At 47.5% G+C, this 16,190-nt stretch overlaps 1 protein-coding gene across 3 annotated transcripts in view; it reads right to left on the minus strand.

Annotated features, from left to right (window-relative positions):
• ERGIC1 (endoplasmic reticulum-golgi intermediate compartment 1) overlaps positions 1-16,190 on the minus strand; it is a 103,360-nt gene that overhangs the window by 9,066 nt on the left and 78,104 nt on the right. For 2 of the 3 annotated variants that reach the window (XM_007062354.4, XM_037906442.2), the window contains 4 exons: positions 11,149-11,253; positions 5,617-5,677; positions 5,022-5,122; positions 2,034-2,156 (listed from right to left, as the gene is read on the minus strand). In XM_007062354.4, the coding sequence (XP_007062416.1) occupies positions 2,034-2,156; positions 5,022-5,122; positions 5,617-5,677; positions 11,149-11,253 (390 nt within the window). The remainder of the gene's footprint in view (positions 1-2,033; positions 2,157-5,021; positions 5,123-5,616; positions 5,678-11,148; positions 11,254-16,190) is intronic. The other variant, XM_027824767.3, reaches the window with a different exon arrangement.

The following is a 16,190-nucleotide window of genomic DNA, read 5'->3' on the forward strand; positions in this document are numbered from 1 at the left end:
ATCTTAGCACCCACTATTCAACATCTACATCATTCTTCCAACAGACACCCATGCTTAGGGTTCCTACAGACTCAGAAACTAAAAATTCAGCTGCCTTTGTGGTAACAAACAGGTTTACATTTACAACCCTACCAAAGCCTCTCAGAGTCCAACAGAGTCTTTTTCCAGCTACACCTCCAAGAACATATTTCAGAACTGCAGTGTTTTTGTGACGACTGTGTGACCACAGTCTAGTAAACAGGCTGCTCAATAAGGAATGGCAGGTGCTCCCTCCATAGCCCCCTTCTGTGGTTTTTAACTAAGCATCTGCTGCATAGGCAAGAGCTGAGGGGTTTCTGAAGCCTGCCTCACTCAACAATAACTCCAGCTGCCACAAGCAGATAATCTTCTGTTGGATCAGAATGCTGTGGCCTCAGCATGCCAGTGACGATGAGCCAGTCTCCGGGGCAATCGTGATGAAGAAGGCCAGGCTGGTAATACTACTCGGAAGAGCTAGAATGATAGGAATGATGACAGATCATCGTGTGTCACTGAGATAGGACAAGAAAGCTGAGGACCAAGGCATCTTAATCCCCGGCAACCTTGCTCTCCCTGATCCTTTCACAAAGCTTCCCCACACCTGCATCGACAAACCGAAGAAGCCAGCACACGCACACACAGGGGATCAAACCAAACCTTAGACTTCTCAGCCTAGATAAACATAAGGGAGACATGACCTGGAACTGCATCCTGGCTAGAGGGTCCCATTGATATAGCAAAGATCTGCATGGTAGGTAAATACAAAAGGTCTGACACACGAGTGACATCAGTCAACCTCAAGTAACAGGACTAAAGCTGCCATGGATGTACTGTTACCCTCAGGTCTCAATATAACAAATATTAACATAGAACAGCCCAAATGGAGCCACCTAAACTTGGAAGGCAAATTTGGTGGTAGTCAGGGGAGGAAAGTGAAAAGTCTGGAACATTCTCCCCACCAGATACTTAGACAATTTTGAAGCACAGTGTTTTATTTAACACAGATGCTACAGTTGTTCCCAACCATAAGATGACCTCTTAGCAACAAGCAAATAGACATGATAGTGAACAGCAGTGCAGAGTACTGAAGTATGGACCAGTCCCAGGTTCCAAACCATGCTACCTACCTCCCCCAAAAAGAAAAGACCATGGGACCACAATTTGGGAGGGAGAAGGACAGCAAGAAGCATTAGCAACCAGGTTACTAAGCCCTAATGTTTTAACCTATTGACCACACTTTGAGACCAGGCAGACATGCTAATTAAAAAAGGGCCCAAACCATGAAGTTCTGGATCTCAACTCTTCTGCATCAGAGTTTGAGGGTGTTTTGATCCATCTCTAAAGCTGATTGAAAGGAATTTAATATTTATTGAGAACTCCAAAAACCGAAGCCTCCTAGGGACAGAGCACAGCACATCTGATAAAGCACCATTTATGTTTACAATTCAAATATTCAAACCCCAGTTCCAAACTACAGGTCTTGGGCGCCACCAAAGTCAGGTTATTTCAGTCAGTTTATCATAAACACATGAAGCTTACATGTCCCAGCATGTAATGCTGCACATTTTTCTGAGTAGCCAAGGTACACAGCACGATGGGTCCTTTAGTCTGTACAAGCTAGGTCCCATTATTAGAGAGGAGGTCTGCTGCAGTCTGCTCTTATTGTGTGTCAGTTAGGTTTTGTCCCCATGTTTCTGGCATATTGCCAGTGTGCCTCCCTTCCCTCCCAATGCAATGGGCAAAAAGAGTATGGGTACCGCTGGTGCAGGATATTTGTCATTCTTTTATGCCAAAGCGGTTAAATCAAACCATCAAAGCTTGATCCTCTCTTATCGGATGCTCCACTTTTCCCTCCAATTTCGATACGTATAAGCTGGCTAAGGAAGAGCTCAGCTTTACTCTCAGCTCCTGTCATAGTGCTCTGAAGCAGGAACTCAGTTCCCAGATTGGCAAGGAGGGCAGGGGAAGAGCAGGAGAGGGCAAGAAGGAAGAGTCACAGGCTTAAAGTAACTCACCGATGTGATAAACCTGTACAAAGGTTGCCGCCTCTCTGTATATTTCACTGTGATGGGGCTCAGATCATAGCGAAACCAAATAGCGGGGATAATGCGGCCAGTGTGACTGTAGGCAACATACTCCTGGAAAAAGAGAGTGGGGAGAGAGGAAGGCAGAAAGCGTGAGCAATTTTATTTCAAAGAAGTTGATCTCAGAACTGACTCCACTGGGCTGCTCCTCATTCCTACCCAGGAAAATTGCAACATTCTATCAGGAGATAATAATTACCCATAACGATTACACTAAGAAGAGTAACTTGTTCATTTCTGAATGACTATACTCAACAATACTGACAGCATGGTGATGTGGCAGAGAACAAAAAATGCCACTCAGTATGACCCTAATCCAAAGCCCACTGAAGTCAATGAAAAAAAAAAAAGACAGTTTTGGATCAGCCCCAAGTGGATACATGGATTTTCCAAGTGGTTTTAGATAGAGTTCTAGCACTATTAAAATTAAACTGCAGCTAACCCACTGGTAAGTTAAGCAATACAAAGGGAATTTAATTTACACCAGCTTGTCAGCCTGCCCCATGCATTCAGAACAACAAAGCTTTCCTTGTATCTGAGGCCCCAACCACATTGAGATACAAACAGATTTTTGCCTGCCCAGTGCAAATGGGACAGAGCCGTGTTTAAACCATGTTAAGAAACTTGCTCTAGGCAAGGAGGGGACCTAATGTAGCAGAGAGTTTGCAAACACCTTTTTAAATCTGTTGAGCAGAGACACTCTTAGCTTCACTGTGGACAGGGCCCTTTAATCCACTTCCTATATAGCAGGTACGTGTGAAGTATCAGCCAAAGGGCAGCTCTCCAGCAAAAGACAGATCATCCACCATTATGGAGAAACCAGCACTGTGAAAGGGATTTCTAAAACCTGCTTTGAAAATACATCTTAGTTCTATCAGGTCTCACCAAGAAAACATTTAGATGATTTGCCGTATAATATTTTAACTGTGCCCTCAACACAAAGACAAATACCAGCCACTGATATGAGCAGACGGACAAGTCGAGGAGGAGAATTCTCTTTGAAATACAGCAAATCTTTGAGAAATACCTGAGCATGCCCTGCACATTCCGGCCCTTATCCCAGCAGACACCCCTTCCTGTGACATGTGTGCCACTTTTGACTGTTAGACCCAACTCTTCAGGAGGTAGGGACAACAACAACCCTAGAGAGGTGGACGAAGGACTAACAAAGACGTGTCCACAGGTATAACACGAACAGGATGATCTCTTCTCAGGAAAGGGAGAGGGAATCAACTTAAGCAGCACCATCGTGCTCCATCAACCCCACAGGGATTTTTCCTTCCTTTTGAAGTCTGTTCCAGAGGAGGTGGACTGAGCTTCAGTGGACAGAACAGGAGGGGACCCAGACCAGCATATTTTAAGGGCTCCTAGCAGAGCTAACTGGTTGATGCCAGAACTGTAGTGGTGGCTTTGGGTGGAGAGGAAACAGAAGATCTAGGAGATAACGTAGGAGAGGAGACAGACAGTCCGCACACATCTCCATCATGGTAGAGAACCACCTCATGGGTAGGGCATCTATGCCAGACTATTCCAAAGACTTCCTTCCGATTCCTGCTTCCCTCTTACCGGCATGGGAGTCTAGAGCAGAGGCAGTAATCAGAGACCTTTTTAAAATGCACAGAAAATGCAGACGCAGCTCCATTTGCCTGAACTCTGGTTATGAAGAGAACAGTTTTGACAGAACTGACCTCATTTTTTCCTTCCTTACCTCCGCCCTCAGCAACACAGTCCTGATGATACAGTCTTGGCTGAGGGCCCCAACTGCAATCCTGCTCACAGAAGTATCGAGATCAGCAGCTCAGGATGTATATTTTCCTAATTAATTTCAGAACTTGTGTTGCAAGAGAGTCTTATCTGAAGAGTGGTTGTAACATTAAACAGAAAGAATACATTCTATCCAGGGAGAGAAAGCCATCCAAACTGTCAGGACACTCTGTACAGCACAAGCAGAAAGCACAGCAGACTATCACTAGTCTTGGCACAGCTCATGAGAGCAAAATAAATGAGTGGATATTTTAGCAGAATGGCAGTCTCAGAACCCTCAAGTAGAATGGACACAATAAATTTGCATGCGAATGGTCTGAAGGGAAGTAAGAGCCACTCGATGCTCCACTGGGCCAATGCAATCAAGAGATGTCCTGCAGAAACATCCACAGACATGAAGAGCAAGAACCCTGCCCACCTTCGAGTGACTAGCAAAGGGCAGTACTCCCATAAACAATGCATTACGTTTGCGCTATGTGTTAAAATAATAGTTAATTTTTCAGAGTCTAAAGGCTCTTTAAAGGGAAAATAATTAGCCCCAATCAATTCAGTCATGGGAATGGCCTGCCAGGTTCCCACACTGTAAAAAGAAGGAGAGTACCAGGCAATAAATCTCTCTGAAACTCCCACTGGCCGCTGTTTGCCCTTCCAGGCCAACAGGAGCTGCGATCGGCCGAACCTGTGGACGCGGCAGGTAAACAAACTGGCCCGACCCACCAGGGGGCTTACCCTGGAGGGCTGCGTGCCAAAGGTTGCCGATCCCTGATCTAGAATTACTTCAGGCAATGAAGGTTTTAGGTACAATATATATGGACTTGAGTTAAGCTCACATAGGAGAGAGTGAACTGCAAGGCAACAATTCTCCAGAGAAAGAATAATTAGCTGAGAAAAGGCGCTGAGAAAAATTCTCATGCTACTATAATGTAGCTGGTGCTAAGTATAGAAGAGTGACTGCAAGAGTCCTTGTTCTAAAGCAATTCAGTTCCTCACTCTTCCAGCAGAGGTTACTGTATGCTACCAAACACAAATGCTTTATAAACAGAGCGCAATACCAATAGCATGGATTGAGCTTTGTAAAGAAAAGAGCTTCCTATGAACTCATTGGGTTTTTCTTCCCCAACGGCCACCCTATGTAACAGTCACCTCCAGCCTTACCTTGTTTGCTACAGTATACTGGTATGAGTACCGCTGTTTGCCGCTTATATCTTCATACACAGTGGGGACTATCTTCAGTATATAATCGTGAGATGCAAGGGCTATGAGGCAGAAAGGGAAAGGATAGATTAGCCAGTGAAAAAGCCCATGCCCCCCAGAGGAGGGTGGGAGCTCATGACAGCTATTAGTAAAGGATAGGGGTGATTTTAGTGGTAACGGTGGTAGCAGTAGCAAGTGGGTGGGGGTTAGAAGAGCAGTATACAGATGCAAATACCATAAGCCCCCTGCTCAGACTTGCGACAAGCCATGTCATACCCAGCTAGTCCCTCTTGTAGCAGATGATCATAATCAAGCTGCAGAGAATGCCACCTACTACAAAATCCAGGGTGCAAGAGGGGAGGTAGCAAAGGACCCTGTGTATTAGGCCTTCCCTAGGGTCAGGGGTGGGAATGGAAATCCCATTCACTGATGCAGGGGTCCCTTTGATTGCTTTTCTGGCCCCCTAATCAGTGTTGCACTAATATCCTGGTTTTTATTTTGCCTTTGCCCACCATCAGTGGGCTGGCTAAGCCCTGACAGCACTGACAATACATACGGTTTGAGCTGAGCTTGTCTGCTCCCCCCAGGGCATTGAATGCTCCATGAATGTTCTGGACCTGGAGAGCGAGAAAACACATACAGTGGTTATATCATATACTTAGTGCTTTTGGCTTTTGCTTCCCCACCTTTGAAGGCTCCAGTTTGACTCAGTCTTCCCGAATGCAAAGCCTCAACCCAATGAGAAAAAGGCACAAATTATTTTCAGTGACCATTACCATAAGGATTGGCTCCAATTGGTGAGGTTGTAAGATCAATCTCCAAAGATCTAACATTAATGTCCACTCTAAATTGCTTCAGCCAAGGGAGCACTCCCAGATTGGAAGCGACTGGTGGGGAAACACAAGTCAGTCTGAAGCTTTGAGGTGAGTCACCATGGCAAACTATGACATCATCGCACACCAGTCTGCGTTGGTGGGTGGTGTCATCAACCCATAATTAGGATCAATCTCCCAGCTGGAGAATAAAAGCTTGCACTAGCAAGCTCTCATCATTCTATCACATGCAAATAAAACGTAGAGACTATAGCCTGCTGGGAGTCACACTTTAAAGATTCAAATTCAGGGCAGAACCTGGAGCTTTCTATAGCTTTCACTCAGACGCATTCCTAGAACAAACACACACTATGTCTTGGAAGAGGGTAAGGCGACATGCCAGCTAGGTCATCCATTCCTTAGCAGCTGGTTCCAGGCATGCAAGCGTTAGGCATTCCCAACCCCTCACCACAGATCAATTGGATTCCCCCATTACTCCCCACTCCTCTAAGGTACAGGCTAATGGAATTAGTTGAAAACAATAAGGACCAACATCCACCAATAGAATCATTGACTTGGGAAATTTCTGGAATGGTGAAAGCTATACAGAGGTCCTGTAACTGTAGTCAGAGGGTTGCAGTGGTAACACATGCCACATTAAGATATACAGAAGGAGAAGAGATATCCACTAGCCAGGAAATTACTGACAGACAACAGATAAGCAGTTTTGTTTGGAGGAAGAGTTGTGTCCTTCTAGCTTTCACTGCATTAACAAGTCACTGCACCAATTTGCATTGCCCACCATCCTGCCAACAGCTGTAAGCACTTGACTGCTTAGGACACATCCACCTGATCCTACGGCATGTTCCCCTGATCACTATTCCACAGCAAGATGGTTTGGGAAAGAAACAAGCTAACAAGGTCCCTTATCAATATCCTAAGAAAGAAAATTCTAGCAAGACAAATTCCTTGTTTCTCATTAAGCTGAACTGATGGAACAGGTAACATGCAGGTGACAAACATAACTGGAAGCAAAATGGGTCTTCTATAATGTCTTTGAGACTGCTGGTATCTCAAAAGGCTTGCACAGTGTCGAGTTGGAGAGTAGCAGTATAGTAACTAGGCAGGCAGACAGCATTCTGTGCTATAGCTCACACATCTTTGGACATCTAGAGAGGGGGAATATTTGACTTGGCAACAGAGTAAACCTCAGCTCTTCTTGATACATGTGATAGGAGTCAAACTTCTACTAGGAAAGCCCTTTGAGACAGGCAGAAGGGGCATCACTTTAAGGTCTCATCTGAAAGATGGCACCTGTTATGACACAGCAGCTCTTCCAACCACTCCTTCAGCATCAACATCCAGTAGAAGTCCTGGCAGGGAACATGAAGCCTCAAGCCTCAGATCAGAGGGTAGAGCACATTAATAGCTGAACAGGTAATCCTGGCAGAATCAGGTACTTTTTGAAAACAACTCTGAATACTTTCCTTCTCCAAAAGGAGCCACACTCTGAAGTGACTACACAAAGGAATTAATGGTCAAGCAGAAGTGTCCTCGTATTAGGGGATACTTTGGGGGCAGCTCAGGATAGGAGTCTGCCTAATAACTGTGACCTCTACATAATCTAAAGGAGGGAGCATATGTCAGTGAGGAAGCATACATGCTTGATCTACCCGAGATGCTGGCTGCACTACAAGCGGCCAACCACTGCACCATGCCAGCAGAATGCCTGGTGGTTTTCAATGTCATAGTACCTTGAAGAGGTGGAAAAGCAAGGCAGCTGGTGTTTAGCAGGCATAGATGCATGGATGTGTGTATGGACTGCTGGCTTAGCTCAGCATATTTACAGGCAGCTGTGGTAATTCAAAACTAGTTCAGAAGGGATGAGCTCAGGTAAACATCTATTTCAGAGGACTGTCTGTGCATTATATAACTCCATGAACCATCCAACCCTTCCTAAGGTACACACAAGACATCAGAGTTAAGTTTAAACTACCAGGGTAAGGCCAGGGCAAGATGTGTCACTCAATAATAGTTCTAAGACACATGATACATATAAAAGTTCCCCCAATTTCCTTCATCTCAGTGGGTAGCACGTCACTTGCTTCTGCTCCACTTGGTACTTTGGCCTGGTCTACACTAGGGAAATTTACAAAACGTTTTCCACCAATTCAGCTTCAGCCACTATTAAAACCAATCGGAAACATAGTTTAGACAAGGTTCCAGCAGCCAGACCAGTCTTAAACCACTATTTCAATTAGACTTGCTTTTCAGAAAGTTTAGCTAAAATATTGGTAAAAATGGGTTGCTGGATCCTTGTCTGAATTCTGGTGGTCACCTGTTTTGCTGACAGTTCAGCTGAAACAGCGCTAAAACTGGTGGGATACTTTTTGTAAGTTTGCCTAGTACAGACAAGGCCTAGGAGGCCATACACAACAGCACACAGTCAAGGCACAAACAACAGACTTTGGGGGCAAATGTCCAGTGTCTGGAAAACATTCCAAGTTCTTCCAATGTCAAAAACCCACAAGCTCTAGGTATAATGTCCTGCGAGGCTAGGGTTCAAGAGGGCATAGTTACAACACAAAAAAAACTGCCCTTTAAATTATTTCATTCTTCTGTGTAAACAAGGAGAGCGAGGATCCCAGACCAGTAGTTTACTGAGAGCAACGTCTCATTTTTGTGCCACAAGTAGGGGGGTGCCTGGAAGATTCCACCCCCGCGACACACATCCCAGATTGGAGAGGAGCTAAGCCCAAGGCTCCGCGCAATCATAATTTGATCATCAGCAACATTTACAGTGAGTGGCATCTGATTTTGGTGACTCACGTGAACAGAGCTTATTTTGTGGGCACAGCTTGGAGGAGTACCGCCACCATTTCCCAGCCACCCTCCAATCTGGTCATGGATGGCAGGAGATAGCCCCATTTTGCAGACAGGGAAACCGAAGCACCGAGTTGTTAAATGATCTACCCAAGGTCACAAAAAATCTGTACGATACAGGTAAGTGACTAGACCCTGATCTACTGAACACCAATCCCATGCACTAGAGCACGCTGTCAGAGTACTGGAGAGAACACCCCCGCCCCATTTTGAGCTCTGCACTTCAAATTCAGGCAGTACTGAGATGAAATGTAGAAAAGGTTAATGAAGCCTAAAGTAGCACAACCTCTGAGACTCCAGTGGGCTTTTCACTATTGGAGAGAGGGGATAAATATTGTCCTAGTCTGTCAGCAAATGGAGGTGGGGAGATCCCTTGAGGGATAATCTGGGAGGTTTTTGCAGTTGGAGTTTATGAAAAACTCCCATTTCAGGCCATGACACGATAAGGAACAAGGGAATCAGGCAAGCCCTTCAACCCACTATTAAACAGCAGATACCCTAAGATAAACACTGAACAAAGAAAGCTCACTCATATCCAGATCACATTAAAATGATCCACACCCCCCACCTCACAAAATCACTCAGGATACGTCTTTTGCTGCAGCTGGAGTATGTTTCCCCCAGTGCAGACCCACTAGCTCTGCTTCAGCTAGGATGCTAAAAAAACAGGGTGGCTGTGGTGGTGGCTCAGGCTCGCCACCCAAGTACATACCCAGGAGGTCAGGTGAGCTTGTGCATGGTTGGCTAGCCTGAGCTGCCGTTCATGCTACTGTGGCTACACTGCTATTTTTAGCATGCTAGCTCAAGCAGAACTAGTGCATCTATGTGCCTGCTCTAGGAAGCACACTCCGCCTGCAGCATAGACGCACCCTCAGTGGCTGAGTGCTTGCTCAGTCTAGCTAGAAGCAGAGTAATGAACATCTCCTCCCATGTCACATGCCCTTTAGCTCATGGGTTTTGCTTACTGTGCCAGCAGCATGTGCGCACACATGCATGAAGAGACGGAGGTGACTGAACAGCATGTGTTATTTAGAGGCATGAGATTTCCGAATCAACCTGTAATGGCACACACCAATAGCCAGCTACATCTGGGAGAGTGGCAGACTATATGATGTACTAAATACTTCTATGCTGGGGGACATAATGTCTGCAATCAGACATCTTCTGCCTGTTCCCCTCCATGCCCAAAGCCCTCCAATTGCCCAGCCTTCTCATCACATTCATGCTAACACTCTCCGAAGACTGCAGGATGCAGTGGTGGGAACATTCCCGTATAGGACATGTTCCCCATGCAGTCAGCAGTAGTCCCTATTTGCACTTCCTCTTATAGTGGACCACCATGTCTACTAAAGTTGAGATTTATTTTTCATACTTTTCAAAGTGCTTTACAGACATTAAACCTCCTAATCAATATGCTAATATTTCAGTGCTCCAACACAAGACATGTCCTAAAGGAAGCAGGAGCAGAATAAATAGAGGACGACAAAGCAATGCTTTAGACTCATTAGCATTACAAAGATTTTGGAGTACGCAGGCATGTGTGGAACAGGGAGCAGCATAATGAAATGTCTGTGTTGAGGAACCAGGATTACAAAGAGGCTCTGTTTAAGCCATACTGGGGGGTAAGTCATGGAATAGGTTTGTGCACGCACCTTTGTATCCCTATGAAGTCAGCTTTCTGGAAGCAAATTACAAAGGTGTGAGTTGTCTCCATTAAGAAGTCAGGAATTATGCAATAACATATAGCACACCAGGTGAAACGCTAGCCATAGGGCAAATGCACACATTCACCTTCTCCCCAGCTGTAGGCTGGCAGCTTTGAGCAACCACTCAATTTGTCCTGTGAGAAGGGGGAGGTTGCTAGATGTCTCACTTTCTAATCTTTGATCTCCCTTAGAAGTATAGCGAAAGGAAGGGCAATGGGGCTAGAATTTGTTGCAGTAGCATATGCTCTCAACCACCACACCTATGGTATTGTAGTCCCTTGATATACATGCCTAGCCTCCACAAAGCCGCTAACTGAAGCTACATGTGCAAAATGAATATTCAAAGCAACTTGCCAAGTGCTGTAGCGGGGAATCTGGACTCAGGATTCCTAAATTCTATTCCTAGTGATGCCAGTGACATCACAACCTTTTTATGCCTCCATTTCCCATCACCATCTGTACAGCAAGGATAGGGCTTCCTATCCATCTTTTCAAAAGCACTGTGACATCTAGAGATGAAACACAGCCACAAAAGTTTTAAGTTCTCTATTGTGAATGAGAATACAGCTCCTCCCTGCCCTTCCCCACCACACACAGCCCTTCTGTAAAATGCTCCAAAATGTAGTAAAAATAAGACTGGTTCCTCTGCCCCTGTAGACAGCAAGATGGCCCGGATGGAGGACTCACCTGTAACTTATCCCCAAATGAGAGTTTGTGGATGATGTGCGTCATGTCAGGATTCTGAGGCTGTGCAGTGGCACTGTGTGTTGACACATGAAAGTTACCTGGAACCTGCAGTCAGCCAATCATTCAAAAAAAAAAAAAAAAAAAAGGGAAACACATGACTATATTTTATTTCCTTAGGCATTATTAGGTATCGCAACACAAAATAGGACCACAAGGATAAGATCATAGACCCGTCTACTCTAGGAACGGCCACTACTTGATGTCTCAGAGAAAGTTTGAAAGCCCATAATGCACCTGGCCAGCGAGGTAATGCTGCATAGAGAGGGGAGATCGGCTTACATCCCAAAATACAAGACCCAAGTGGCCTTATAAACACATTGCACACACTTATTTTCAACAAATCATACCCCAGCATTTCCAGTTCCCAAGACCTAAGGCATACCTTCCCTTTTGCCCATCAAAATGAAGATCCACGATTGCCGCAGGTGAAAAATAATTGTCTAAAATTTTTCTCCCACACTCACACTTATACATGGACCCATTATTGTTTAGCTGCATAGAAAAGTCCTGGGTACTAGTTTTATATATATAAAAAGAGTTAGAGGCTTCACATACTTACAAACTGGTCAGATTTTCAGCTTCCAGCCCTGACAGTGGCCACCTCAAGAAGAGGTTTTGTTAACTTAGGGAAAAAGAGAGTTACCTTTTCCATAACTAGTGTTCTTCAAGATGCGTTGCTCATGTCCATTTCATATTAGGTGTGTGTGCTCGTCACATGCACCGGTGCTGGAAGATTTTTCCTTAGCAGTATCCGTAGGGGACTGCCTTGGCGCCCTCTGGAGTGGCACCCGTATGGCACAGTATAAGGGGGGTCACCAGCTCCCACGACCCTCAGTTCCTTCTTGCCGGAAACTCCAACAGTGGGGAAGGAGGGCGGGTTGTGGAATAGACATGAGCAACACATCTCAAAAAACACCAGTTATGGAAAAGGTAACTGTCTTTTCTTCTTCGAGTGCTTGCTCATGTCCATTCCATATTAGTGACTCCAAAGCAGTACCTCTGGAGGTGAGTAGGAGTTCACGGACGTGTAGATTGCAACACCACTCTGCGGAACCAAGTGTCGTCCCTGGCCTACTGAGTGATGGCATAATGAGTCATGAATGTATGGACAGAAGACCACGTTGCAGCTCTACAGATGTCCTGGATAGGGATGTGTACCAGGAAGGCCGTCAAAGAGGCCTGCGCTCTCATCAAGTGGGCTCTGACAATCGGCGGTGGCAGAACCCCTGCCAGGTCGTAACAGGTCCTTATGCATGAAGTGATCCAATTGGAAATCTTCTGCAAGGACACCGGGTGACCCTTCATCCTATCCACTGTAGCAATGAAGATTTGAGTCGATTTTAGGAAAAGCTTAGTGCATTCTAAGTAGAAAGCCAAGGCCCTTCGGACGTCCAGCGCGTGAAGACGCCTCTCCTCACTGGTCTTGTGTGGTTTGGGTCAGAACACCAGGAGGAAGAGGTCCTGGTTCATATGGAAGGTGGATACCACCTTCGGCAGGAAGGCCGGGTGGGACCGCAACTGAACCTTATCATTGTAGAAGACAGTGTATGGAGGTCCTGAGATCAAGGCTTTAATATCAGAGACCTGTCCTGCCGATGTCACCGCCTCCAGGAACGTAGCCTTCCGTGACAGGTGGGAAAGGGAGCAGGAACCCAGTGGCTCAAAGGGTGAGCTGGCGAGCCTAGAGAGGACCAAGTTAAGATCCCACTGTGGGACAGGAGTCCATACCTGTGGGAAGAGTCTCTCGAGGCCTCTCAAGAATCTGACCGTCCTGTCATGAGAAAACACCATCTGGCCTGGATCGGTGGGTGAAAAGTGGAGATGGCCGTGAGATGCACTCTAATAGAAGTGTGCACCAGGCCCTAGATCCTCAGATGAAGCAGGTAGTCTAAGTCAGACTGTACGGAAGAGCAAGGGAGAGATGCCACACTCGGACGCCCAGTGGGACAACCTCGTCCACTTGGCCAGGTAAGTCAGTCTGGTTGAGGGCTTCCTGCTTCCCAGGAGGACCTGTTGGATCTCATCCGAGCAGGTCCACTCCTCCGAGTTCAGCCATGCAGCATCCATGCCGAGAGGTGGAGAGACATGAGGTTGGGGTACAGGAGCCGACCATGGTCCTATGACAGCAGGTCCGGTCCGTTGGGCAGGGGCCAGGGAGGGGCCACTGACAGGTTCATGAGCATGCCGAACCAGTGCTGGCGAGTACACGCCGGGATGATCATGATAACCTGTGCCATGCCTCTCTTGATCTTTGCCAGGACCCTGCTGATGAGTGGAATCGGAGGGAATGCATGCATCAGGCTCCCTGACCATGACAGGAGGAAGGCATCGGAGAGGGAGTCCTTGCCCAGGCCTTGTCCCGAACAAAACTGGTAGCATTTCCTGTTTAGCCTGGTGGCGAACAGGTCCCCATGGGGAGTTCCCCACCTCTGGAAGATCATGCCAGCTACCTCCTGGTGAAGCAACCACTCATGGTGAGAAGAGAAGTCCCTGCTGAGGTGATCCACTAGCGTGTTCTTGACACCAGGGAGGTGACAGGCTTCCAGATGGATTTTGTGGCTGATGCAGAAGTCCCAAAGATGGAGTGCCTCTTGGCAGAGAGTCAACAAATGTGTTCCCCCTTGCCTGTTGATGTAGAACAGTGCTTCCCAAACTTGGGATGCCGCTTGTGCGGGGAAAGCCCCTGCCGGGCCGGGCCGGTTTATTTACCTGCCGCGTCCGCAGGTTCGGCCGATTGCAGCTCCCACTGGCCACGGTTTGCTGCACCCAGCCAATGGGGGCTGCAGGAAGCAGCGGCCAGTACATCCCTCAGCCTGCGCCGCTTCCTGCAGCCCCCATTGGCCAAGAACAGCGAACCGCGGCCAGTGGGAGCCACAATCGGCCGAACCTGTGGACATGGCAGGTAAACAAACTGGCCCGGCCCGCGAGGGGCTTTCCCTGAACAAGCAGCATCCCAAGTTTGGGAAACACTGATGTAGAACATCGAGGCCATGATGTCCATCAGGACTCTCAACACCTTGCCCGACAGGTGAGGTAGGAAGACTCCACATGCCAAGCAGACCGCCCTGAGTTCTTTGACATTTACGTGTAATGTCATCTCCTGATGCCAACTCAATGGAGTGATGGGGGGTGTCGAACGGAACCCCCTCTAGGACGGTCATGTGATCGGTTCACCATCGCAGTGAGATGAGTACCGACAGGGGAATGGTAACGACCTTGTCCAGGTGATCTCTGCACTGGGAATAGACCGTCGCCAGCCATTGCTGCAGGGGCCGCATCTGGAGCCTGACATGGCGGACAAAGTATGTGCACACTGCCATGTGACCCAGCAGGCACAAGCAAACCCTGGCCATAGTCAGAGGGAATGCGGAGAACTCTGCGATGGGGTCCATCAACGTCTGGAACCTTTCTAGCGTCAGGAATGCTCTGGCACGGCCGAGTCGAGCACCGCTTCAATGAACTCTATCCTTTCCACCAGAACTAACATAGATTTTTTGTGGTTCACCAATAGGCCCAGGGAGCGGCACGTGGCTTGCAGCACCATGACATCCTCTTCGACCTGAGACCTGGAGTTGCTCTTGACTAGCCAGTCATTGAGGTACGGGTAGATCTGGATACCCCAACGCCTGAGGTAAGCCACCACCACGAGCACTCACTTGGTAAACACTCTGGGTGCTGTCTCCAGGCTGAACGGGAGGACCGCAAACTGGTAGTGGTGGGGCCCCACCATAAACTGGAGGAAGCGTCTGTGACCTTGAAAGATCACTATGTGGAAGTATGAGTCCTTCAAGTTGAGGGCGGCATACCAGTCTCCTGGATCCAGTGGAGGGGATAACAGAAGCCAAGGAGACCATGTGGAACTTTAGCTTCTTTAGATACTTGTTGAGGTCCCTCAGGTCCAGGATGAGCCATAGATCGCTCTTGGGATTAAGTAGTATTAAGTATTAAGGGATTAAGTATTCCTGGGAATAGAACCCCTTGTTCCTGTACACGAGAGGAACTTCTTTTACTGCACCCAGTTGTAGCAACCCCTTTACCTCCTACTCAACAAGACTCTCATGAGAAGGAGCCCTGAAGAGGGACGGGGAAGTGGGGTGGGAAATAAACTGTAGGGTATAACCCTCCGCCACAGTATTGAGGATGCAGCAGTCTGAAGTTATAGGCATCCGTGCGGGGAGGAAAAAATAAAGGCAGCTGGATAACAACGGAACAGACGGATCTGGGGTGAAGTCTGGTAGGTAGCCCTCAAGTGCACCCTCAAAACGATAGCTTGCCCCCCTGCTTATTGCAGGTCGAGCCCGACTCGGCAGAGGGAGGAGGTGGGTGGCTTGGGTGGCGCTTGTAGCCCCTACTCTTCTTATGGGGGGAGCTCCTTGTGGGTTTGTCTCCCTTGGGCCTGAAATTGCTGCAGTTTGAACACTTATGGGCTGGACCTGGAACATACAAAGTTTTCAGGGTACTGTGGGAGTCCTTAAGGCCATGCACTTTACCATCCGTCTGTTCTGCAAACAGGGCCTGGCCATCAAAGGGGAGGTCCTGCATCAATTGCTGAGCCTCCGTTAAAAGACCCTCTGTTGACAGACCGAGAGGAGCAGCCAGGATGCCCTTTGCATGGAGATGGCCAAGGCCACGGTGCGAGCCATGAAGTCTGCTGTGTCCGAGGCTATTTGGAAGGCCACTCTCACTGCAGCAGTGCCATCTTCGAGGATTGCCCGGAATGCCTTCCTTGACCCTTTGGGCAGCGAGACCTCGAGTTTTGCCACAGACTGCCACATATTGTAGTCGTAGCAGCCAAGGAGGGCTTGGTGGTTGGCCACTCTCCACTGAAGGCTGGAAGACGAATACATTTTTCACCCAAACAAACAGTCTCTTCAAGTCTTTATTCTTGGGCGTAGCCCCGGGTTGACTCTGGATCTCCCTCTGATTAATGGCCTCAACTATGAGGGAGTTTGGGGCTGGGTGAGTATAGAGATACTCATGGC

The sequence above is a fragment of the Chelonia mydas genome, chromosome 8, assembly GCF_015237465.2.
Source record: "Chelonia mydas isolate rCheMyd1 chromosome 8, rCheMyd1.pri.v2, whole genome shotgun sequence".
In the NCBI taxonomy this organism is placed as follows: Eukaryota; Metazoa; Chordata; order Testudines; family Cheloniidae; genus Chelonia; species Chelonia mydas.